The 26,985-nt window shown below is 42.0% G+C and overlaps 1 protein-coding gene across 4 annotated transcripts; it reads right to left on the reverse strand.

Annotated features, from left to right (window-relative positions):
- Positions 1 to 13,260: 13,260 nt before the first annotated feature.
- LOC121638722 (deleted in malignant brain tumors 1 protein-like) lies at positions 13,261 to 23,939 on the reverse strand. Of its 4 annotated transcripts, none has more exons than XM_041983666.1 (18): positions 23,825 to 23,939; positions 23,646 to 23,737; positions 21,194 to 21,622; positions 20,758 to 21,072; positions 20,075 to 20,503; positions 19,639 to 19,953; positions 18,956 to 19,384; positions 18,504 to 18,818; positions 17,823 to 18,251; positions 17,372 to 17,686; positions 16,695 to 17,123; positions 16,244 to 16,558; positions 15,880 to 16,085; positions 15,363 to 15,514; positions 14,880 to 15,122; positions 14,629 to 14,788; positions 14,461 to 14,536; positions 13,261 to 13,309 (listed from the first exon to the last, which is right to left on the reverse strand). In XM_041983666.1, exons 1-18 carry the CDS (start codon positions 23,878 to 23,880, stop codon positions 13,290 to 13,292), a joined length of 4,725 nt encoding a protein of 1,574 aa, XP_041839600.1. In that variant the 5' UTR covers positions 23,881 to 23,939; the 3' UTR covers positions 13,261 to 13,289. The 4 variants fall into 4 exon arrangements, with proteins under 4 accessions (XP_041839600.1, XP_041839601.1, XP_041839603.1 ...); XM_041983667.1 differs by having other exon boundaries at positions 23,646 to 23,733; positions 23,825 to 23,861; XM_041983669.1 differs by lacking the exons at positions 16,244 to 16,558; positions 16,695 to 17,123.
- Between the last annotated feature and the right edge of the window lie 3,046 nt (positions 23,940 to 26,985).

Genomic DNA, 26,985 nt, shown 5'->3' on the forward strand with positions numbered 1-26,985 from the left:
TGTTTATGCTAGTAATTATTGAGTGAGTGGTAATTAAAAATGCCTTTGATTATAGAGGAAAAGGTCATTTATTTAACTTAATGTAGTATGTTGGTTGAAAATAATTTCACAAGAAGTTGTCATAACTCAAAAACACTAATGCAAACTGTTGAGTGTTTTTTTTTTTTTTTTTTGGATCCAAAACATTTCTTTTTAGAGTGTATGAGTAATGGGGGCCCCTGTATAATCCTATGTCTAACAACGCCCCTGCCTTCAGTCTGTGTAGGCATAAGTTATTGATCACGAAAGTCTTTTTTCAGGCTCAACAGATAGATCTCGAATAAGCTCAGCTGTAAGTAATGAGTGACTGATATTTATTACTGCACATCTGAACAAAACAGGAAGCCTTAGTGTTAATATTGAAGGGGCTCCTGTTGTTTAAACAACACAAAACTTAAATCTAGCAGCAGGCAGACAGAAATCACTTCCCCAAAAACCAGTAACATTGCTACACATACAGGATCCACCAGCTCCACATTTTATCCCACTGATAGCACCTGGTATTATTCCTGCCTGCAGCACCAAAGGACTCAGAGTAACATCTGTCTCTGCCCTAGCAGCACCTGTCTGCCTCCTCTCCTCTTTAGCTTCATCACATCTGCTTTTGTGTTATGGTAGATTCTCTGATGTTTAATGAAGTTTGTTGGCTTCACACACACATCAAACTGCGCATCGTTGCTGTTCGTGAAGCTGAAATATCTCCACTAATCACTGCGTGTTGGACTGATCGGTGGATGAACCACGCTGCTGCGACGCGACATGCCTATGACACGCACAAGAAGTAGTAGTTCCTCCTTATCCTGGAAGTTTAGTTATATAAATGTTGGTGTAGGATAAATAGATATTTCACTATTGATCCGTACATCATTATTATTTATCCTTCTCAGACAGATCATATCGTAGGCCCATTCCCACCTACTTATTTAGTTGTTTCACCAGCCTAAAAGTAACGCGGGCCACTGAATTTCCAGAACCTCTCGATTAGCCGAGTTTGCTCTTGATGTACATTTCAGCATGAGAAATCAGAGGATTAGCGTGAGAGTGTGAGGATTCACTCAAATGCGTGAGTCTCACGGCCAATGCGTGAGAGTTGGCACTTTTCCTGGGTCTAGAAGTGATACAACGCTAATGAAACACACAAGAGGTGGATTTCCTTTTATTTGTTTATTCTTGCACAATGCTTTCTTATTGTTGTCCTAATTTCTGTCCAGACAGTCTTTATTTCTCGCAACTCTTTGGCCACCTCGTTAATAGCGGTGATTGTGTACCTCTGCACCGCCCATCCAGCTGGAGCACCCAGCAACTAGAAAGAAATATTATTTAACACTAACTAAACTGGTACCAATCTCAGATGTATCTGTACATATTTATTTTATAAATTTAAACAAATGACTAAATTACCGCTACCCTTACTATCATTTAGCAGACACTTTTCTCCATAGCGATTTACCACTGTGGGATTCGAACTTCGGTCTCCTGCATGGCAGACGGATGTCCTACCGACTGAAATATCCAGCCACACGTTCCAATACCTCTGGCGTGTCTTCCCTTCTGACACTGCAATGACAGCATATGCCACTGGCTGCCACTATTCTGCCTTTCTGACACAAGCAATGCCCACACCGTGCCCACCTTTTCAACATGATCCATCAGGATCTCAGTCTCATACCCCAAATAATTCCAATTCTTCCCTCTTTTTCCCTCCCGAGCCATCATGAAAATGATGTGATAAATATTATTATAGGTGTTCAGCTGACCATTTATAGCCACCATGTGGGTGTGGGAAGGCGTTCCCCCCATGCGGCCGCTTTAGAGTTGTTTCTGATTTATAAAAGGAAACAGGCGTAGGACGTGTGTGTCCACACTTTCATAAATCTGAAAGATGAAGGGCGCCACATTTCCTTCTTGCGCCGCAGATGCCACCTGTAGTTTGCTTTTCTACGCACAGTTTGATAAATGAGGCCCCAGGTCCCTGTAGAAGCCGAGCATTCAAAGAGGTACCTTGATAACCAGCTCCACAGTCTAACACGATCCTGATTTTTCATTCCTAGTGGGATGGTAAACACTGTGGTATGATATACCATCATTACGATCCAGCTCCTCTTCAGGCACCTTCTCTGCATAACTTTTAGCCAAAAGTTCATTCATGAATATTTTTATTCTGAATAAAATGGTGCATCCCTCTGAAATCTACTTTTAAGAAGGCTTAAACATTTTTGGACAACCTTCTTGGACACTTAATACTGAATACTCATGGATATAGAAAGAATATGTTGTTGTGATTTTGATTCCTTTCTTTGACTTTACTTGAACTGGCACAATGGGGAGTTTACATTCCTGGTCTCCAGTCCCTGAAAAACCACTTGACAACAATATATTGTCCACGTGTGGCTGTGTATTCCTAGCAGTCTGTTCCTAAGGTACAGCTTCTTTGTGGAGGATAGTTTGATGTTTCTGGCCACACTTGGAACAGGAAATCCTTTTGCTACAATTTTACTGACGTGTCCTATACACAAACAGCCAAACCAGATGCCATTTTTCTTTAAGAAGGTTATCTTCTTCTCGTGTACAATTTTTCCAGACTGTGCACATACATCCAGCAGGTGTCCTCCTCCACAACAAATACACATTTTTCTTCCAGCTTGATTGGTTTCTTTTTCCTTTTTCACAGACTGAGGTTTGTTCTCTACAGGTTGCACAGTGGTGGCGAAGCTAGTCCCTTTATTTCCTGGGCGATATTGGGATTCAGGTTTGTTCATTCCTTTAGTGTGTGGTGAAGGTGGAGAATCTTGTGTTTTGAAATACAGAATCTGTCATTATTCTCATTTGTTTTTAAATAAAGTCTGCAACATCTGTAAATTTGGCTCTTCTTTTGTGTCTTTCCTGCAGTTCACAGATGTGGTTCCTCCATCAGTCTCTGAATTTATACAGGAGTTTTTTAATGATGTTCAACATGTTAGAGGGCATGTCCAAATCTTGCAGATAATGCAAATCCTCCACAGAATTACAATGTCCTCTAAGGAAGAGACTGTAGTTCTGAAGAGTTTTTACATCTTTACATCCGTTTTATCAGAGGCCATGTTGCGGCACATCAACTTCAAACCATCGGCTAAGACTTGAGGACTTATATCCAAAACGCGTCACGCTAAAACAGTGCACATGTCACGATGCTTTATTGTTTTATATCCATGTCACAATCTCAAGAAGGAAGCACTTACTTTGTTCGATGAGCTTCAGGATGTTTACGGTTATATCAAAACAGTGCATTTAGATGATGCTGATAGTGGCAGTGATGATTATAATAACGATGACGGTTAATAGAAAATTTCTCCCCAATCTCACCCTGCCTCCATGCTCCAGGCCCCAAACCCAACACAGGTCAGCGTACCCATTAATTAAGATAACACACTCACAGTGCCACCCACAATCACCGGTGATGTCACCACACATGTGCACACATACATTATATGGGAAAATAAATAACCTGACATATGGCTCCTACAGGCCATGAGAGGGCTTTGTCCATATAAGCAGCTGCGACCTTCTGTTTATTGCCATAGTGCTCCTTAAACAGGAATTTTTCTTTGAGATAGCTGCGGTCTGGGCTGAAGTGTTGACTGCTCACCAATTCCATTACATGGCCTTTAGTATCTTGCTCCAAAAATTAGAAACGATCACAGTTATTGGTTGTATTGCACTCAACTCCATTATCAAAGGCCTTAATGAATGAGTCAGACTTAAGTGCATCTCCATCAAAAACAAGATTTTTTCTCTTTGGGAGGTGTTAGGAAAATCCTTCCCAAGCCAGTCACACCAAGCACTGCACAGCTAAACCTTCAACACAAGGGAGAATCACAAAGAGTTATTCAATGTATACAGTTTTACTTGCAAGGAGTGTGCACCATGCAAGTGTGATACACACACTGAATTATTTTACACATCACAAGACATTAAAGGGAGGCTCATGAAGTCCTTCCCTTGTACATCAAACACTTACACAAGTCTCAGGTTACAGCATTTTTCTACTAAAGATAAGACATAAAATATAGGAGGCATGGGTAGGTTTGTGTCTGGTCTTCTGGTACAGTTATGTCCTTTCATCTCATCCATGACCTTGACTTTCTGTTCTTTCAGACTCAAGCATAAAATCAGCACACATGCACAAAGAATGCTCCTGAATACATTTCCTAAATCTTAATACTTAAAACATAATTAATAGTACAAAGTATAATGAATCGCATAATAGTGAAAAATAATGATAATATACATGATTCTTCTTAGTTTTCCCAGGACTGGCCTTGTACATTTTTTGTAGCTGCCCTCCTTTTGATTGAAATCATGACCTCTGACAGTCATTAAAGACAAAATAAGCCCTCTAATTTAATGGCTTATATTTAAAATCAAACAGTTTGAAAATCTACAGTAAAATATGATGAACGCAAGACATGCTGTGTAAAGGAAATCAAGAACTATGCAAAGTAAAAGTAAAAGGTTGCAGATGTTAGTCGTTGCTCGTTAGAGAAAGGTCTGAATCTCAGTGAGCAACTAACTCTTTGGAAAAAATAATCAATTAAAGCTGATGAGCAACAGCTGTGCCATCTGAAGCCTGAGCTTTATTTAAACATCAGCTAGGCTGCTTTCCTTCAGTTGGTGATGGGAGCAATGGGAGTTGTTCAGATCCTGCTTATTTGTGGCCTGACCAGTTGGCTTGGACAAGGTTTTGTATATTGTTTGCTTTTCCATTTAAGTTCAATTGCATTGTATAAGTATCCTCCCTAAATAACTGCTGACATTGTAATGCTTGCAGGGTCACCTGTGCCAGTTGATGAAACAAATGGAGATACTAAAATGGGAAAAATGAGAAGTAAGTACATGAAGATCTGTTTTTCTTTTTGTTGGGGGGGACAGGAATCTTTAGTCTAAACTTCATTCATTCTGTATTGCAGCCCGTTCACCTAACGAGATTTCTTTAAAGAAGACAATAACTTTTCTCCAGTCACTGGATTCCAAGTGGAAGCAACATGATAGCGGTGAGCAGCCTGTCATACCGAAGACGTATGTTTCACTGGGGTCTCAGTCAGTATCTTGACACTAGAACTTCCTGTATTTCTTTTAGTGCAATTGGAAACCAATGAAGTGGAAGCTGAAATGGCATTTGGATTTGAGGCAAATGACCAACTATCCAGAGAATCAGGAGTTGTGGTGATTTGCGACTCTGGCAACGCCACGGCCCACGACTCTGGCAACGCCACGGCCCACGACTCTGGCAACGCCACGGCCCACGACTCTGGCAACGCCACGGCCCACGACTCTGGCAACGCCACGGCCCACGACTCTGGCAACGCCACGGCCCACGACTCTGGCAACGCCACGGCCCACGACTCTGGCAACGCCACGGCCCACGACTCTGGCAACGCCACGGCCCACGACTCTGGCAACGCCACGGCCCACGACTCTGGCAACGCCACGGCCCACGACTCTGGCAACGCCACGGCCCACGACTCTGGCAACGCCACGGCCCACGACTCTGGCAACGCCACGGCCCACGACTCTGGCAACGCCACGGCCCACGACTCTGGCAACGCCACGGCCCACGACTCTGGCAACGCCACGGCCCACGACTCTGGCAACGCCACGGCCCACGACTCTGGCAACGCCACGGCCCACGACTCTGGCAACGCCACGGCCCACGACTCTGGCAACGCCACGGCCCACGACTCTGGCAACGCCACGGCCCACGACTCTGGCAACGCCACGGCCCACGACTCTGGCAACGCCACGGCCCACGACTCTGGCAACGCCACGGCCCACGACTCTGGCAACGCCACGGCCCACGACTCTGGCAACGCCACGGCCCACGACTCTGGCAACGCCACGGCCCACGACTCTGGCAACGCCACGGCCCACGACTCTGGCAACGCCACGGCCCACGACTCTGGCAACGCCACGGCCCACGACTCTGGCAACGCCACGGCCCACGACTCTGGCAACGCCACGGCCCCACGACTCTGGCAACGCCACGGCCCACGACTCTGGCAACGCCACGGCCCACGACTCTGGCAACGCCACGGCCCACGACTCTGGCAACGCCACGGCCCACGACTCTGGCAACGCCACGGCCCACGACTCTGGCAACGCCACGGCCCACGACTCTGGCAACGCCACGGCCCACGACTCTGGCAACGCCACGGCCCACGACTCTGGCAACGCCACGGCCCACGACTCTGGCAACGCCACGGCCCACGACTCTGGCAACGCCACGGCCCACGACTCTGGCAACGCCACGGCCCACGACTCTGGCAACGCCACGGCCCACGACTCTGGCAACGCCACGGCCCACGACTCTGGCAACGCCACGGCCCACGACTCTGGCAACGCCACGGCCCACGACTCTGGCAACGCCACGGCCCACGACTCTGGCAACGCCACGGCCCACGACTCTGGCAACGCCACGGCCCACGACTCTGGCAACGCCACGGCCCACGACTCTGGCAACGCCACGGCCCACGACTCTGGCAACGCCACGGCCCACGACTCTGGCAACGCCACGGCCCACGACTCTGGCAACGCCACGGCCCACGACTCTGGCAACGCCACGGCCCACGACTCTGGCAACGCCACGGCCCACGACTCTGGCAACGCCACGGCCCACGACTCTGGCAACGCCACGGCCCACGACTCTGGCAACGCCACGGCCCACGACTCTGGCAACGCCACGGCCCACGACTCTGGCAACGCCACGGCCCACGACTCTGGCAACGCCACGGCCCACGACTCTGGCAACGCCACGGCCCACGACTCTGGCAACGCCACGGCCCACGACTCTGGCAACGCCACGGCCCACGACTCTGGCAACGCCACGGCCCACGACTCTGGCAACGCCACGGCCCACGACTCTGGCAACGCCACGGCCCACGACTCTGGCAACGCCACGGCCCACGACTCTGGCAACGCCACGGCCCACGACTCTGGCAACGCCACGGCCCACGACTCTGGCAACGCCACGGCCCACGACTCTGGCAACGCCACGGCCCACGACTCTGGCAACGCCACGGCCCACGACTCTGGCAACGCCACGGCCCACGACTCTGGCAACGCCACGGCCCACGACTCTGGCAACGCCACGGCCCACGACTCTGGCAACGCCACGGCCCACGACTCTGGCAACGCCACGGCCCACGACTCTGGCAACGCCACGGCCCACGACTCTGGCAACGCCACGGCCCACGACTCTGGCAACGCCACGGCCCACGACTCTGGCAACGCCACGGCCCACGACTCTGGCAACGCCACGGCCCACGACTCTGGCAACGCCACGGCCCACGACTCTGGCAACGCCACGGCCCACGACTCTGGCAACGCCACGGCCCACGACTCTGGCAACGCCACGGCCCACGACTCTGGCAACGCCACGGCCCACGACTCTGGCAACGCCACGGCCCACGACTCTGGCAACGCCACGGCCCACGACTCTGGCAACGCCACGGCCCACGACTCTGGCAACGCCTTTTTTTTAATAAACATTTAACTTAAACATGTTTTTGTGTGGTGTGTGTGTGGGGTTTTTTTTTTTTTTTTTTTTTTTTTTTTTTTTTTCCCCTCCACTCCCCAGAGTGGTAGGGTGTGTAGGTAGGAAAACGTGGGTAATTTGTTCCCTGGTGATGCAGAAATGGAGCAGAATTTTAATCCCAATGGCAGTCTCTGTATTAGAACTAGTCTTGAAGCAGAATTTGTAATGCAATACAGGCTTTCATTACATTCCTGACCAAGTCACCGTATCCTGAGATTGTTGGATGTGTATTCTGCAATGAAGAATTTATGTAGCTTGGTCCGATTGGCTTCTAGTGCATAGGCCTTCCAATTCCAAGATAAATGGAATGGTGTAGAAATTTCCACAATGCAAGGTTTCACTTCGTGGCTACTGTAAATTTGATTTTGAATAGATTTGTAATCAAAGATGTCTACAGAATAAAAGGCATGTATTTGGATATAGCTCCCTCCAAACTAACTTGAATAGCCAAACAAGACAGTTTAAATGTTGGTAGGGTATGTAAGATGCTTGATATACCCATGGAGTAAATTCATTGTCCAGCTGCTCACAAAGACTTGAGTAATTGTTTCCCATTATAGGTTGAAGGAACAAGTTGGAAGTCTGTTCAGTGTAACTGCTCTTGAAAAATGGGGACAATCTCTCCATTTTTTTTTTATAAATCCATTCTCCTGAATTTGTTCAGATCACTGCAGCAGGACGAGACATGGAAGTAGCATTGGACTGCAAGCCTCTGCAGGTGGCCAGTGAGCAGAAGTTTGAAAAGAAACAAAACCAAAAAGTATTAAAACTAATGCGTTAACATGCTCCGCTCTTATATGTATATACATGTGTGTGTGTATATATAGATATTGTGACTTCCACAGCCACTTATGAGGCAGAGGATGGGTTTGGACTATTTGTATGACGCACTGTTGATGTCCTAAATAACACACTTGACCTGATGCATTTCTCCCTTTTATTAAATATATTTCATTGTTCACAGACGTAACGTAATGGGCAGAATGCAGCTGTAAACTTGTGTAACTTAAGTCAATGTAGGATATTTAAGCTTAGCATATGCAATCTTTGAGCTATGAAGTAAAGCACTCCACAAAAAAATTCCTGTCTCTGGAAAAACCTCTGAATGACTGACAACTCCGTCTTGACAGTTCAACCCTTCACCTACCACATCCATGTGACCACAGGTGCCACGTCACCATGACAGCCAAATAAAAAAAATCATTCACACAGTGATCATTACCCAAAACACTTTTTATGGCCACTACACACCAGCCCCTTATTATTGAGATATCTCATAATTATGTTAAATTAAGGAGACACCCCAGGCCTGTTGCTCATCCACTTTGTTAAAGGAAATCCTTCTTAAGAGCACAGAGACCAACTCCTGATACAGTGAAACTGCTTCCTCCTCAGTTGCTACTGACACAAGACAATTGTCTGCATAAAAACAATCATTTGTTCAGTTTCCTCATTGCAGAGATGTCCAAAGTCCTCTGGACACTTTCTGAGTGAGAAGTTGTCAGAACTAGTTTATGATGTTGCCCCAAACAGATGTACTCTCATCCAATACTCATATGGTGGTTGTTCAAACCTTGCCACTAGAGGAACCTCAACAGGTCTAAGTCATCAGACAGGACCAGAACTTGGTGGATCATGAACCCAATATTAAGGCCTTTGAGAAAAGAGTTGAGTGCAATACAATCAGTAACTGTGATCATTTCTATTTTTTGGAGCAACATACTAAAGACCATGCAACTGAACTGGTGAGCAGTCACCAAATCAATCCAGACCGCAGCTATCTCAAAGCAAAATTCCTGTTTAAGGAGCACTATGGCAGTGAACAGAAGGTCGCAGCTGCTTATATGGACAAAGCCCTCTCATGGCCTCTGATAAAAAGATAGGATGTAAAAACTCTTCAGAACTACAGTATCTTCCTTAGAGGACATTGTAATGCTATGGAGGATGTGCAGTAGCTGCAAGATTTGGACATGTCCTCCAACATGGTGAACATCATTAAAAAAACTCTTATAAATTCAGAGGCTGATGGAGGAGTCACATCTGTGAACTGCAGGAAAGACACAGAAGAAGAGCCAAATTTACAGATATTGCAGACTTCACTGAAAAACAAATAAGAATAATGACAGATCCTGTATTTCATAATATACAAGATTCTCCACCTTCACCACAAACTAAAGGAATGAACAAACCTGAATCCCAAAATTGTCCATAAAATAAAGGGACTAGCTTCGCCACCACTGTGCAACCTGTAGAGAACAAACCTTAGTCTGTGTAAAAGGAAAAAGAAACCAATCAAACTGGAAGAAAAATGTGTATTTGTTGTGGAGGAGGACACCTGCTGGATGTATGTGCAGTCGGGAAAAATTGCACACGAGAAGAAGATAACCTTCTTTAAGAAAAATGGCATCTAAATAGTGGCAGCAGGTGACATATATTGTCATTACAGTGTCAGAAGGGAAGACACACCAGAGGTATCGAAATGTGTGGCTGGATATCTCAGACAGTAGGGCATGTGTCTGCTATGCGGGAGACCAACGTTTGAATCCCACAGTGGTAAATCGCTTTGGAGAAAAGTGTCTGCTAAATGACACTGTTGCTGGTAATTTAGTCATTTGTTTTAATTTATAAAATAAATATGTACAGATACTGAGCTGTTAGCTGAGATTTTCAGTGGATACCACACATGTTTACAGTTACATTTACAGACCTGATGCTACACCAGTAAAACCTGATGCTAACCCCTGAACTCCCGGTAGCGGAGGGTGCAGGTGCAAAGGTTCAGCTAAACAGTCAAGCTAAGAATGCAAAGTTAAAGAATTTACAGACAAGAAATATGGATAATGAAGCACTAAAGTTGCATGGATGGAAGTTATTGTGCATATTCTGAATATTTATCTCTTCTGAGCTGTGAGATTCTAATCCTTCTTTCTATCTGTTCACCTGATGCTGATATTCATCAGATATTGTTCCTTCTGTGTTTAGAGCAGGGATCACCAACTCCGGACCTCTTGAGCCAGTGTCCTGCAGGTTTTCAATATCTCCATACTGCAGCACACCTGACTCAAATAATGGGTCTTTAAGAGGCTGGTGTAGACCTTGACTATTGACTATTTCATTTGAACCAGGTGTGTTGCAGCAGGGATGCAGTGAAAACCTGCAGGTAGGGATGGTGAAACCGAGGCCTCATGAATCATCGAGCCAACTTTGACCCAAATGCTTGAAAATGGCTTGGTGTTCTGAATCATTTGACCAAACCAAAGAGCTCCATCTGCTGGCTGTGGGAGTCTGATGTATGAGAAGGACAGCGTTGACACCTCACATATCTGAACTTTGAATACGTGTTCAATAAATGATACGTAATCTACCATCTGAGTGAATATTTATTTGCTGTTGTTCATATAAATAACAAGGAGGGGTATTAGGTAACATTTGTTTAGGTAACAGAATTGTGGTGTAACTTAAGTAAACAATCTGTAATGATGGTAGTCTACACAGTGGGAAGGCATGAGGGAAGGGTGTTTGTGCAACGGGTATAGTGACTGTGTTAGTTATTTTATACAGTTGTAATAAAAGTGTTTACTGTTTTATGTGTCTTATTATTTATAATAGATATTGCAAATGCATGTTATCTCTACCTCATGAGTTGTTTTCTTTTGTATAGCTGATCATTGTTGAAGGTAGCACAACAGTTTATAGCACACTGCACATTCATGTACATAGATTATTTACTCAGTTTTTTATTTTATTTATTTATTTTTGTTTATCTTCTATCTAGTTTTTTTTCAAACTGTTCATTTTTATTTTATAATGTTTTATGGCATTCAGGTTGGACGGCAAAGTAAGATTTTCATTGTTCAGGGAAACTTGTTTCCTTACTGTGCAAATGACAATAAACACTTTGAATCTTGAAATGTGTTATGAGAAAAAAAACTTTGGTAACTTTGTGATGTGTCATAGATTTTTATTTAAAAACGTATTTTCTGTCAGGCTTCAGTCTGCTCCTCTTCTGGAACACTACCTCTCCAGCTTTGGAGAGGTTGCACCTGAAAGAAACACAAGAACAAAATTGTAATTAACCAAGTTTAAAATCATTAAATTCTCTGCTGATGGTGATCAGAAACCAGCTTGGTGTCTAAGGTCCTGCAGGTGGTGGTTTTTCCTCTGCAGCTGTAGACTGAGACGTTTCCTCTGATGCTTCTGGTTGAAGTTTATGATTAACTTTAAAGTCTGCTCTTTGCAAGGCTATTTAAAAACATCTATATAAAGAAAGGGGAATTAAACTTACCTGTGATGTTGAAAGCACCGCCTGCTCCGTCCTTCTCTCATATTACGAGCTCGTTCAGCAGTTACCATGGCAACGGCGTCTCGCACAGACTTTTGTTTCCCCAAATCTCTAAAAGCTAAATGTGATTCAATATAAGCTCATGCTGATGTGATGCTTTTCCTAAATTTGTTTTCAAAATGCAATGTCGTACAATCGCTACAGAGTCTCCTCAAAAACCCGCGATCTCCTCAGCGTTTGGAATCTCTCATTGAGAGGCTGAAGCCCGGTTCCTTCAAAGCTCCCGCTTGCTGCTCGATACCCGCTGATGACGTAACGAGGCCTCGTTTGGTCTATCACGTGACTTTTGGCATGCTGAATCGATGCTCAGAGACAATGCTCAGAACACTTCAGTGTCACATGCTCGACACGTGATCGAGCAGACGGCTCGAGCATAACATCCCTACCTGCAGGACACTGGCTCAAGAGGTCCGGAGTTGGTGATCCCTGGTTTAGAGGGAAGCAGCTTTACAGCTTTAAATTCATTCAGCTGACTTTTTACCTTTTAGTTAGTAAATCCTGAACATTTCATCCCTCTTTGTCATAAATATTTGATTTAATATATATATATATATATATTAAGTAATATTTTACTTGTTGCTGTTTAAATAAAAAACTGCTGCTAAATCTGTTTATGTGTTTAGTGCAGGGGTCTGCAGCCTTTCCAATCCAAAGAGCCATTTTCCACTCAGCCGACTAAATGAAACTCCTTTATAGCCACAATTGTTACGAAACCTTGTTGCAAAAGACAACTTATAATTTCTGATAAATATCTAATATAGGAAATTTGTTGTTATTTTTGAAGGACCACATTTTTATTTCTATTTTTAGGTTTTAAAATAAAGAAAAACATACAACTATTGCAGTAGTGTTTGTAAACCAAAGTTTAGTCCATTTTCTTCATATGGCAGCAGGCTCCCTTTTTTTTAAAGGAAAAGGATATTTTGCATGTAACAATGCGATTGATCGCAAAATTGTAATTGTTGCCCTGCACTATATATATATATATATATATATATATATATATATATATATATATATATATATATATATATCTTTGTTTTACTATTTTTAAAAAGTCATTTTAACGAAAAAATATGTATACACATTTTAACATCATCTAAGTAAATCACACCTGTATTAAAAGAAAAACACAAAGACAATACTTTAATTTCATTACAGGTCCTTTAATACCATACTGATTATTTTTACAGCGTTAACAGATGAAAAGAATGATACAAAGATTAATCATGTTACATTGTTTTAATTTGTGTCATTAAGAAGACAGCAAATTTTCACATGGAATGCATTTTGTTTTTTGGGGGGCGGTTTTGCATTTCTTTTCTTGTGGTGAGCATCTTAATAATTTGATGTGTCCCCTGGAGACAAAGAACAAAAAACAAACAAAAAGACAGCAGTTGTTAATTTAAGATCTCATTGTGTTGAGTGAATAAATATTAATGACACTGTTTTGTTAGTTGAATGTGAATCACAGCAGCTCCATTTGTAACATATCAAAAACACAATTTTTAAACAGAACACTTTCTTTTTATTTTCATTCTTAACCTTTATTTGGCCCATACGACAGAGTAGGGCCACACTGAGAAAAAAAATTGTGGAGCATAATTTTTTTTCTCCCTGCCGCACTTAGAGAATAAAGCCAAAATGTTGTGAATAAAGTCGAAATGACAAGAATAAAGTCGAAATACAGTTTCGAGAATAAAGTCGAAATGTTGAGAATTGTCATGGCTTGCTGCTGTAGAATAATTTTACCACACAAGTTGTGTGGGAACTGCCGACATTAGCCGGTTCTTTATTATGTGCTCTCGGACTCGGACTAAGGAAAACAACTTTACATGCACAACCTGCTGTGGGGCTTCACATTTCAAAATAAAGTTCCACCTAAAGCAGTTAACCAAAACATTACAAGAATAAAGTCAAAATACAGTTTCGAGAATAAAGTTGAAATGTTGAGAATAAAGTCAAATGTAAATAAAGTTAAGAGGAAAGTATAAAGTTAAAAGGGAAAGAATTTCTTTGTTGCTAAAGCCCACTCTGAAGTTCTTTGACACTTAGCATTGTGTTTTATAGAATAAAGCTGGTTCAAATTAATCTTAAAGATTTGACTTTATGGTCAACATTTTGACTTTATTCTCAAAACTATATTTTGACTTTTTTTTCTCAGCATTTTAACTTTATTCTTGACATTTCAAGTTTATTCTCTGAGTGAGGGAGGGGGAAAAAATCATCCTCCACATTTTTATGTTTGTCAGATCTGAAAATTTGTGTTTTGTGTATGAGGATTATTTGATGCTCATACAACTGATTCAGCGTAATACAATACTGCAGAGTATTATTTCTCTATTTGTTATTCAGAATATTTTATCATCAATCTTTTTTAGTTGGAATATATATTTTATATTTTAGAGCTCTCAAAATATCATGTTTTAAAGAGGAGAAAAATTATGTGCTTAGTCACCGCAAAAGACGAAAGATGCTGAAGAAAATATAGATTGTAATCAATACTCACAAATGAGTGGTCCAAAAGTAATGACCTTTATAGGGGCAGAGCTGGAAACAGAGCGAGGCCTCCTACTTATGCAATCCTGTGACATAGGAAAAAGTGGAAAGAACATAGCACTAGTGTTTAAGAAGCACTGTAAATATGAACCACTAAAAAGAGTAGTATGTAACTTACTGGGACACAGTTGGTGCTCATCCGATCACACAGACTGAGACTGCAGTGAAGATAAACATCTCTGGTTTTGTCCTGGAGCAGGAACAGCAGAGCAGAGAAACGAGCCCGAAGGGATGAGCCACTTTCAACCACTGATACCTGTCTGCGGTCGGTGGGACACCTGTCAGAGAGGATGTAGGAGAACATGTGGGTCACACACATCGTCACTGTATTCCAGACAGCTTCTGCTGAAGCTCAGGATGTGCACATACTTGTTCTGAATGAGAGGGTACTGCATGGAATCTTCAGGGTTTGCTGAGTGAGTAGCAAAGCAGTCTTCCAGAACAACTGCAAAGCTTGGGTCTTCCTTATCCACAGAGACACCAACATACAACGGTGAGCCCAGTGGGAGGGTGACCTGTCCTGCTGGATATGTCTCGGAGTAGTTAGAGTAGCGGTACAGAGACATGGAGGCTCTACCTTTTGTACCTGAGCCTGAAACACCACCCGCCAACCTGTTCAGAAAAATGTACTTTTTCAACACGACAATCCAGTCAGATTTTTTACAGTTGTTACCAGTGATTTCAACTTTTATTCTGCCAGAAAGATCAGTTTAATTTTATTTAGAATCATGGTCCTGCAATATTTTAAAGGAAGAGGGCAACTATCTCTAAAGTGGCAGATGTGCTTACATTCATTTTACATTTGCATATAGTAACTGATGGTACATTTATTTTCAGTAATAGGCAGCTTACTCCAGAGATGGTCTGATCGCCTCATTTAGGCTGACGTCTGTGTCCAGGGGATAAGTGCAGGAGAAGGGAAAATTCACAGGAAGAATGAAGGATGCATTGCTTTCTGGGTAGACAAACAAGCTGTTGGCATAAGTTGCATGTGTGCGGTTGATCTGAAACAAAGATGATTATCAACTCGGTTAATATGTCGGGTTGCAAAGGTGTACTAAACACAACAGTGGTTTTGGAAATTGGGTTTATATCATAATTTACCAGGCTGTCTTAGAGGATGAAAAAGGAAGAGAGAGTTTTAATTTGGGGAGCAACAACACATTATTCATTAAAGCAATATATATATATATATATATATATATATATATATTTATATATATATTCTGTCCAGATAACAATACAAGTGAAATTGGGCAGATTTTTTTACTAGATCTTCCCACCACAGCCAAGAATGGTAATGATCAGTGCTAGTGAAAGAACAACTTTTGGAAAGCAGTGAATTAGAGAAACTGTTGTCAAATCTTACCATGAGTATGTTTCCACAAGCACCTGCCCGGGCCTCTACTTCATACCAAACAATGTCATCATGCACTCTGACCCAGGTACAGTTGCGGACAGCCAGGTTGCCAGAAAATGGATCCAAACCAGAGACTGTTGTACTAGTCAGATGCAGACCCACTTGGAGTTTATTGTGGCCACAGACAAGCTCTAAAGACTGGTGTGGAGGCTGGGCTAATATATAAAAATTAGATATAAAGTCAGGAAATTAAAATAAAGGATTGCTGGTGACAGAAGCAATTAAATGAAACCATGATGTGGACATCCATTAAATGCCATCTTTGTAAATTATATATGTACAAATTGAAAACATAATATAGAAGCAAACTTACTTTCACATACAGCACTGGCATCTTCTTGATGACCACAGTTATGAACCCCAAACCCTGAATGTCTGCAGTCTGTTATTGATGATTCATTTCCAAAACATCCAACATCGTCCAACCAGATGGGTCCGCTACCCTGTCCAAAGGCAGCACTTTGTGGTGCTGAGCGAGCCCTTCCACAGCCCAGCTGTCTGCACACCACATTGGCATCGTTCAGGTCCCAGGAATCATCACACACTGTCCCCCACAGTCCACTGTGGAAGATCTCCACTCTGCCAGAGCAGCGGTTGCTAGAGTTGACCAGCCTCACTGGTGCAGCAGCTACAGAAAAACAAGTAACACATTGCTGTTCAATTTTGGTTTGACATGAATACAATTTTTATATCTGGGCTACAGATGCAAAAGGTTTTGCATTTTTTTGAATTGTTGGGTTTTTTTTTGTTTTGTTTTTTTTCACCTTCACAGACAACACCAGCGTCCTCATTGTGACCACAGTTGTGAGATCCAAAGCCTCGATGGCGGCATTCTGAAAGCTGTGATTCGTTGCCTGTACACATGACGTCATCCAACCAGATGGGTCCTATGCCCTGCCCAAAAGCTGCACTTTGTGGTGCAGAGAGGACTCTTCCACAGCCCAGCTGTTTACACACCACCTGAGCATCCACCAGGTCCCAGGAATCATCACACACTGTCCCCCACTGTCCACTGTGGAAGATCTCCACTCTGCCAGAACAGGAGGTGTTTCCTCCATCAGCCAGGCGGACTTGCCCCTCAAAGCCTGCACTGCTGTTTACAGTTGTTGGTTTGATTTCAGTTGTCACCTGGGTGGTAAGGGTCTGTGGTCTTGGTGTGGTTGGCAAAACTGTGCTGTTTATTCCTGGGTTAACTGAAAGACAAATCTCTTTAAATTCATAATACAAGCACAATTTACACAATCATTAAAGTATTAATGAAGAATTGTATCTGTTCAAGTTCAACATGCTTGTTTTATCACAGGGCAAAAATTCAGTTTGTGTCATAATTAACAGTACATTTGACTTGTGTCATAAAATTTAAAATTACATGACAAAGTTTTTTTTTTTTTTTTTTCATTTGAAAAATTGGTATTTATTTGGAATATATATGAATATTTACCTTCACATACAGCACTGGCATCTTCTTGATGACCACAGTTATGAACCCCAAACCCTGAATGTCTGCAGTCTGTTATTGATGATTCATTTCCAAAACATCCAACATCGTCCAACCAGATGGGTCCGCTACCCTGTCCAAAAGCAGCATTTTGTGGTGCTGAGCGAGCCCTTCCACAACCCAGCTGTCTGCACACCACATTGGCATCGTTCAGGTCCCAGGAATCATCACACACTGTCCCCCACAGTCCACTGTGGAAGATCTCCACTCTGCCAGAGCAGCGGTTGCTAGAGTTGACCAGCCTCACTGGTGCAGCAGCTACAGAAAAACAAGTAACACGTTGCTGTTCAATTTTGGTTTGACATGAATACAATTTTTATATCTGGGCTACAGATGCAAAAGTTTTTGCATTTTTTTGAATTGTTGGTTTTTTTTTGTTTTGTTTTTTTTTCACCTTCACAGACAACACCAGCGTCCTCATTGTGACCACAGTTGTGAGATCCAAAGCCTCGATGGCGGCATTCTGAAAGCTGTGATTCGTTGCCTGTACACATGACGTCATCCAACCAGATGGGTCCTATGCCCTGCCCAAAAGCTGCACTTTGTGGTGCAGAGAGGACTCTTCCACAGCCCAGCTGTTTACACACCACCTGAGCATCCACCAGGTCCCAGGAATCATCACACACTGTCCCCCACTGTCCACTGTGGAAGATCTCCACTCTGCCAGAACAGGAGGTGTTTCCTCCATCAGCCAGGCGGACTTGCCCCTCAAAGCCTGCACTGCTGTTTACAGTTGTTGGTTTGATTTCAGTTGTCACCTGGGTGGTAAGGGTCTGTGGCCTTGGTGTGGTTGGCAAAACTGTGCTGTTTATTCCTGGGTTAACTGAAAGACAAATCTCTTTAAATTCATAATACAAGCACAATTTACACAATCATTAAAAGTATTAATGAAGAATTGTATCTGTTCAAGTTCAACATGCCTGTTTTATCACTGGGCAAAAATTCAGTTTGTGTCATAATTAACAGTACATTTGACTTGTGTCATAAAATTTAAAATTACATGACAAAGTTTTTTTTTTTTTTTTTTTTCCATTTGAAAAATTGGTATTTATTTGGAATATATATGAATATTTACCTTCACATACAGCACTGGCATCTTCTTGATGACCACAGTTATGAACCCCAAACCCTGAATGTCTGCAGTCTGTTATTGATGATTCATTTCCAAAACATCCAACATCGTCCAACCAGATGGGTCCGCTACCCTGTCCAAAAGCAGCATTTTGTGGTGCTGAGCGAGCCCTTCCACAGCCCAGCTGTCTGCACACCACATTGGCATCGTTCAGGTCCCAGGAATCATCACACACTGTCCCCCACAGTCCACTGTGGAAGATCTCCACTCTGCCAGAGCAGCGGTTGCTAGAGTTGACCAGCCTCACTGGTGCAGCAGCTACAGAAAAGCAAGTAACACGTTGCTGTTCAATTTTGGTTTGACATGAATACAATTTTTATATCTGGGCTACAGATGCAAAAGTTTTTGCATTTTTTTGAATTGTTGGTTTTTTTTTTGTTTTGTTTTTTTTTCACCTTCACAGACAACACCAGCGTCCTCATTGTGACCACAGTTGTGAGATCCAAAGCCTCGATGGCGGCATTCTGAAAGCTGTGATTCGTTGCCTGTACACATGACGTCATCCAACCAGATGGGTCCTATGCCCTGCCCAAAAGCTGCACTTTGTGGTGCAGAGAGGACTCTTCCACAGCCCAGCTGTTTACACACCACCTGAGCATCCACCAGGTCCCAGGAATCATCACACACTGTCCCCCACTGTCCACTGTGGAAGATCTCCACTCTGCCAGAACAGGAGGTGTTTCCTCCATCAGCCAGGCGGACTTGCCCCTCAAAGCCTGCACTGCTGTTTACAGTTGTTGGTTTGATTTCAGTTGTCACCTGGGTGGTAAGGGTCTGTGGCCTTGGTGTGGTTGGCAAAACTGTGCTGTTTATTCCTGGGTTAACTGAAAGACAAATCTCTTTAAATTCATAATACAAGCACAATTTACACAATCATTAAAAGTATTAATGAAGAATTGTATCTGTTCAAGTTCAACATGCCTGTTTTATCACTGGGCAAAAATTCAGTTTGTGTCATAATTAACAGTACATTTGACTTGTGTCATAAAATTTAAAATTACATGACAAAGTTTTTTTTTTTTTTTTTTTTTTCCATTTGAAAAATTGGTATTTATTTGGAATATATATGAATATTTACCTTCACATACAGCACTGGCATCTTCTTGATGACCACAGTTATGAACCCCAAACCCTGAATGTCTGCAGTCTGTTATTGATGATTCATTTCCAAAACATCTGACATCGTCCAACCAGATGGGTCCCCTACCCTGTCCAAAAGCAGCATTTTGTGGTGCTGAGCGAGCCCTTCCACAGTCCAGCTGTCTGCACACCACATTGGCATCGTTCAGGTCCCAGGAATCATCACACACCGTCCCCCACAGTCCACTGTGGAAGATCTCCACTCTGCCAGAGCAGCGGTTGCTAGAGTTGACCAGCCTCACTGGTGCAGCAGCTACAGAAAAACAAGTAACAAATTGCTGTTCAATATTGGTTTGACATGAATACAATTTTTATATCTGGGCTACAGATGCAAAGGTTTTTGTAATTTTTTGTATTGTTTTGTTTTTTTTCACCTTCACAGACAACACCAGCGTCCTCATTGTGACCACAGTTGTGAGATCCAAAGCCTCGATGGCGGCATTCTGAAAGCTGTGATTCGTTGCCTGTACACATGACGTCATCCAACCAGATGGGTCCTATGCCCTGCCCAAAAGCTGCACTTTGTGGTGCAGAGAGGACTCTTCCACAGCCCAGCTGTTTACACACCACCTGAGCATCCACCAGGTCCCAGGAATCATCACACACTGTCCCCCACTGTCCACTGTGGAAGATCTCCACTCTGCCAGAACAGGAGGTGTTTCCTCCATCAGCCAGGCGGACTTGCCCCTCAAAGCCTGCACTGCTGTTTACAGTTGTTGGTTTGATTTCAGTTGTCACCTGGGTGGTAAGGGTCTGTGGCCTTGGTGTGGTTGGCAAAACTGTGCTGTTTATTCCTGGGTTAACTGAAAGACAAATCTCTTTAAATTCATAATACAAGCACAATTTACACAATCATTAAAAGTATTAATGAAGAATTGTATCTGTTCAAGTTCAACATGCCTGTTTTATCACTGGGCAAAAATTCAGTTTGTGTCATAATTAACAGTACATTTGACTTGTGTCATAAAATTTAAAATTACATGACAAAGTTTTTTTTTTTTTTTTTTTTTTCCATTTGAAAAATTGGTATTTATTTGGAATATATATGAATATTTACCTTCACATACAGCACTGGCATCTTCTTGATGACCACAGTTATGAACCCCAAACCCTGAATGTCTGCAGTCTGTTATTGATGATTCATTTCCAAAACATCTGACATCGTCCAACCAGATGGGTCCCCTACCCTGTCCAAAAGCAGCATTTTGTGGTGCTGAGCGAGCCCTTCCACAGTCCAGCTGTCTGCACACCACATTGGCATCGTTCAGGTCCCAGGAATCATCACACACCGTCCCCCACAGTCCACTGTGGAAGATCTCCACTCTGCCAGAGCAGCGGTTGCTAGAGTTGACCAGCCTCACTGGTGCAGCAGCTACAGAAAAACAAGTAACAAATTGCTGTTCAATATTGGTTTGACATGAATACAATTTTTATATCTGGGCTACAGATGCAAAGGTTTTTGTAATTTTTTGTATTGTTTTGTTTTTTTTCACCTTCACAGACAACACCAGCGTCCTCATTGTGACCACAGTTGTGAGATCCAAACCCTAGATGGCGGCATTCTGAAAGTTGTGATTCGCTGCCTGTACACATGACATCATCCAACCAGATGGGTCCTATGCCCTGCCCAAAAGCTGCACTTTGTGGTGCAGAGAGGACTCTTCCACAGCCCAGCTGTTTACACACCACCTGAGCATCCACCAGGTCCCAGGAATCATCACACACTGTCCCCCACTGTCCACTGTGGAAGATCTCCACTCTGCCAGAACAGGAGGTGTTTCCTCCATCAGCCAGGCGGACTTGCCCCTCAAAGCCTGCACTGCTGTTTACAGTTGTTGGTTTGATTTCAGTTGTCACCTGGGTGGTAAGGGTCTGTGGTCTTGGTGTGGTTGGCAAAACTGTGCTGTTTATTCCTGGGTTAACTGAAAGACAAATCTCTTTAAATTCATAATACAAGCACAATTTACACAATCATTAAAGTATTAATGAAGAATTGTATCTGTTCAAGTTCAACATGCCTGTTTTATCACTGGGCAAAAATTCAGTTTGTGTCATAATTGACAGTACATTTGACTTGTGTCATAAAATTTAAAACTACATGGCAAAGTTTTGTTTTTTGTTTTTTAATTAATGATGAATAGTCTATGTAACTGCCATATGATACAGTTGTGACAATATTTTACTGAAATGACTTGAGAACTGGGTGGGTCTCTCTGGCACTGCACTACACTGGTTAAAAACATACTTAGAGAATAGGAAGTACTTTGTGTCAATACGTAATCTTACATCTGAGCAAAAAAGGATTACATGTGGAATTCCCCAAGGTTTCATTCTGGGGCCTCTTCTATTTAACATCTCCATGCTCCAAGTGTCACAGGTCATTAAAAAAAAAAAAAAAAAAAAAAAAAAAAAAAAAAGTTACCATTGCTATGCAGATGACACATTGATATTGCAATGTTACCAGGAGATAGACCCTGTACAGGCTCTTGGTAAATGAGCAGATTAATGATTGGATGTGCCTGAATTTTCTTGAGCTAAACAAAATAATACTGAGGAGATTGTCTTTGGAGCCAAAGAGAAAAAATTAAAGGCCACCACAGAGCTTCAGTCTATACACTGTTGTAAATATTTTTATATTCCCTTGCTTAATCTAACTCAAACTTATGATATTAGTTGGCTGTTTTTTATTTTTTTTTTATATTTCCTTACTCACTGTAACTTAAGGTTATGAAGTTGTGGCTTGCCTTATAACTTCAAAACAGCTTACTTATCTACTCATTCCAAGCAGAGCAGAATTTCCCAGTAACCCAGAAAAAATTATTAAAGAACAGCTTTTGTGTAAAAACTGTGGGAAAGGCAGAAGGGAGTCAGGCACAGAGACAGGCAGATAACAGGACCGGGAGAAGTGTTTCTTTTCCCCTCAGCTCTGACGCACCCCAGAAGGAGGACCTGGAGGAATCAAATTCCCGGAAGGAGGAGGGACTACACCTTTGCAAAAATACACATTCACATGAATGCGCACAACATGCACGCACATAGCCACATGCATTGTATCAGTATAAAATGAGGAGGATAACTTAGGTAGGCGGGTCTTTTGGCTGAACCAAAGGTCCCAACACTCCGTGTATTAGTGGACCAGAAGCTAAGGCTAACGGACCTCCTCTTAAGAGATATGTGTTGCTTTCTTTTTGCTGGCTAAACAAAGAATTGTCAATTCCACTCTGGTGGTTTCTGCCTTTCTTTAAAAGGGGATTTTTGAACAAACTCCTTCTGATGTAATTTTAACAGGTTGTGGAAAAAAATTGAAAACTTCAACATAGGTGGGTCCTCACCTTGCAGGCATAGAAAACCACACCCACCAACGCAAATGAAGGGATGTGAGCTTCTCTGGTGTAGATTTGCTAGTTTCAGACTTTTATTCTTTCACAGAGTTTCTGATAAAATATTCCTGCAATGGGACGGATTCGAACCTTGAAGGTGGTGGCCTTTCTGTGTGGAGTTTGCATGTTATCCCCGTGTATGCTTGGGTTCTCTCCGGGTACTCCTGCTTCCTCCCACAGTCCAAAGACATGCTTGTTAGGTTAATTGATGACTCTAAATTCTTCCTAGGAGTGAGTGTGAATGGTTGTTTGCCCCCCATGTGTTGGCCCTGCGATGGACTGGTGACCTGTCCAGGGTGTACCCTGCCTCTCACCTGTTAATGCTGGGACAGGGTCCAGCTAACCCATGACCCGTAATGGACCAAGCGGTACAGAGAATGAATGAATGAATGAACCGAATATATATATATATGATGCTGTTTGAGGAGAACATTTGATTACTCTCTTGACTGCTTTCTCCTCATTTTTGAAAAACATGAGGAGGAGACAAAACTGTATGTAATTGTAATGTAATGTAATTGTATGTAAATGTAATTACAAAATGGAAAAAGCACAAACAGCTTACCTGAACTGCCTCTTGTGAAAAGCTGGAAAAAAATTAAGAAAGAGATTTCCCTGGGTACTCTCATTGTGGACCAAATCCTTGTCACAAACTTGCTGAGACAGAAAAAAGATACATTTTTAAAAAGTATAATTTCTAATAATGTTGCAGAACATCTCTCATTGTATTGGCACTGTACTTACCCTGGAGAAATTGTATGAGCGTCTGTTTGACTAAAGCTCCCAGCAAAGGACCGCATGAGAATTTATGGGCCTGCTTTTATGTGCAAAGGACAAGCGGATGCAATCCTTTCATCTGTGTCACATCACGAAACAACTAGATCAAATTCAGATAGAACTGGCACACAAAAACCTGTGTAAATATATTTTATCTTAAGTCACAGGTTAATGTTTTAACTGAAATGAAATGGCCTAAGTCTACCATCCTGGACTGATTTATCCTGTCATTACCCACTTATCTGACAGAGAGTAAATCATTGTGCATGGATGAAAACCCCTGACAATGGATAAATTCTTTTTGACAAACCGCGGAAATTCCAAATTGCAATGGACTGCAGAAGCTAGAGATTAAACAATCAACCATCAGGTTGATGGCTCGCATCCAGAAATGTCAAATGCAAGTTTTTATAAAAGAGAATCATTAACATGCAAATAATGATTCCCTGGATGTAATGTGACATCAGGCACATGCTTGTATCTCTTTAGGAGCAAGCTGAAATTTGCTTGGTTATCAGTCATGAGTTAAATGAGTTAAACTGACTGAACATTTCTAAGGAGCAAATATCACTCTTTTGGATGTGCATGTTAAAGGAAGCCTTGATTTAAAAAATAAATAACTGAAATCTCGTTTGATTTTACTTCTGTTGATTTGTTTACACTACATTGTTACTTTAAATGTCTCTAAATTCTCCCTTAGGAGTGAGTGTGAGTGATTGTTTGTCTTTATGTTTGCCCTGTGATGGACTGGCAACCTGTCCAGGGTGTACCCTGGTAGCTGCTGAGATAGACTCCAGTTCCCCACCATCCTGCATAGCAATAAGCAGGTATCAAAAATGGATGAATGAATCTATGAATAGGCCTACTTTCTTTGAAAGAAGATGCAGTCTACCTTAAATGAACACTTCATGGATCAATCATGCAAAACATTAGACTAAATAACCTTATTTTCTGTGTGCTTTGTTGAGTTTGATCAAATTAGCCTGTCACTTTTTATCATTTCTAGGATTCAATGTAATATAATACAGTATATTCTGGTGCCCAGACTTCCTTTTATTTTTTCAAGATAAATGATTGAGCCAATGCTTTGTTTTTCTCATAGAAGTATGTAATAATATTAATAATATTTCTAAGCCACAAAGAGTTCCTGTGTTCAATTATGTACTTACTCAAACTTAAACTTTGCACACACTGGCAAACACAAGGAGGGTGTTTGTTTGCCTAGATGGGTGCAGTCCATAGCGATACCTGAGGTAGTGGGCGCTGCTTATCTGGTCCAAGGATGGTAAAGACCAGTTTGTGATTTTCTGTGCCATGTTTATCACCCACTGCACCAGGACATTCTTTTGTCCAACATTTTTTCAGCCTGTCTCAATAAGTGGTGTTGTTTTCACTGCAAAGGAGGTGTTGGCAACCCAGTTGAGCTTTTCAGAGATGTGGCTGCCTAGAGATTTAAAAGTTCGAGCCTTCTCCCCATTTTTACCTTCTAGAAAAAGTAGGGAAGGTCTGTCCTGCGCTTCTTAAAATGAATGTCAATTTCAGTGGCAATTTTAGTTTTTGTCTTTATGAACAGATTTTCTCCTAATCCTCTGAACCTTTTAAGATCGTGCTCCACATACAATAACACATCAACTTCTCTCTAAATGCTATTTGTTCTTTCTTGCAACAGAGTTTTATTGTTTTTGTTTTTACAGAAATACAAGACAAATTTTGCCATTTATAGTGCCATAAACATTACATAATAACTAGATAATTGAAACTTGGTTTCACACATACCATCATACCTCACACAAACACTATTGTACTATCACTCAAACAATAGTATTCTCTCTCACAAATACTTGGATGCTCTCTTATATGGATATTCATACTCTCACACAAACAATAGTATACTCTCTTATAAGTACATCTACTAAACATGTATATGTAAAATTAACCAAAACTTTGTTAATTTTCATATTTTATTTTCTTCTACAAACCAGTGTTCTCTCTTGCAAAGTGAACTGTGCATCATACACATTACACAACAGTAGATCCATCCATCCATCCATTTTCTGCCGCTTATCCGGAGTCGGGTCGCGGGGGCAGCTGCCTAAGCAGGGAAACCCAGAGTTCCCTCTCCACATTCACCAGCTCACCTGGAGGGATCCCGAAGCGTTCCCAGGCCAGCCTGGGAAATGTTGGAACAAAGTCAGCAGCCGCCATCCACAGGGACATTTTCTAACAAAGAAATTGAGCAAGAAATGATAATCAGGTCATGTGCTAACTTTTGTTTCATTTCCAGTTAAAGAATGATAAACCATTCCTGGACATGATTTGTTCAACGCAAATAATTAACAAAGGACAATAGAGTTTAAGCTGTCAAGGTCAGATTGCTGACATTACATTGCCAATAGATAGTTCACTGCCAAAATAGTTAAATCAAACAAAACAATGAATGGAAATAATTTGTAATGTCGGTATGTTTAAATACTTTAATTATAAAATGCTTAAACTTCAAAGAAATTGTACATTGCCTAGCCAAAAATAAGCAACATTAATGTTTGAGAAACTTAAGCTATGATCACGGCACACAATTTCCACAACATTGTTCCATTAAACCTATATATATATATATATATATATATATATATATATATATATATATATATATATATACTTTCGTCTCATACAGTACAGCATGTTAAGTCTGTTGCTTTTTTGTTTTGTCTCTGCCATTTGTTTAAATTAATTTTTCTTCATGCTCTTTTAGTAATTGACAAAAATGCTATTATCTTTACTTAATTGAAGCTAAAATGACTAAATGGTTTTCGGTTTTAGGCCTTTACCTTTATTTTATCTTTAAGAAGGATGTGGTATATTGCCCAGTCCTGCATGGGATAAAGTGTGCAAACATAGAACAGAGAGAAGACTTCATGAACGTGGCTACACTTTAAGTGCCTTTGAATTGAGAAGTGCATGGGACTGTAAGACCATCATTGCAGAGATAAAAGAAGCATTCAAGGATAGAACTCCTGAAGATGTGAGGTATGATATTGGTAGTTTAATAAAGAGACAACATACACTGAAGCTAATGTGTTTATTATGTTTTTTTTTCAGTATTCAACTTTTGATGCCAAATGGAAACA

The sequence above is a fragment of the Melanotaenia boesemani genome, chromosome 4 (assembly GCF_017639745.1).
Source record: "Melanotaenia boesemani isolate fMelBoe1 chromosome 4, fMelBoe1.pri, whole genome shotgun sequence".
NCBI lineage: Eukaryota > Metazoa > Chordata > Actinopteri > Atheriniformes > Melanotaeniidae > Melanotaenia > Melanotaenia boesemani.

Excerpts from the sequence above, each read along its gene's own strand:
- LOC121638722 (XM_041983666.1), bottom strand. The coding sequence starts at position 23,880 with ATGCGGTCCTTTGCTGGGAGCTTTAGTCAAACAGACGCTCATACAATT. Across the intron at positions 20,504-20,757 it reads TGCCAGTGCTGTATGTGAAG|TTAACCCAGGAATAAACAGC; the intron begins GTAAATATTCAT and ends TTTGTCTTTCAG. Across the intron at positions 14,537-14,628 it reads TGAGCACCAACTGTGTCCCA|GATTGCATAAGTAGGAGGCC; the intron begins GTAAGTTACATA and ends CCTATGTCACAG.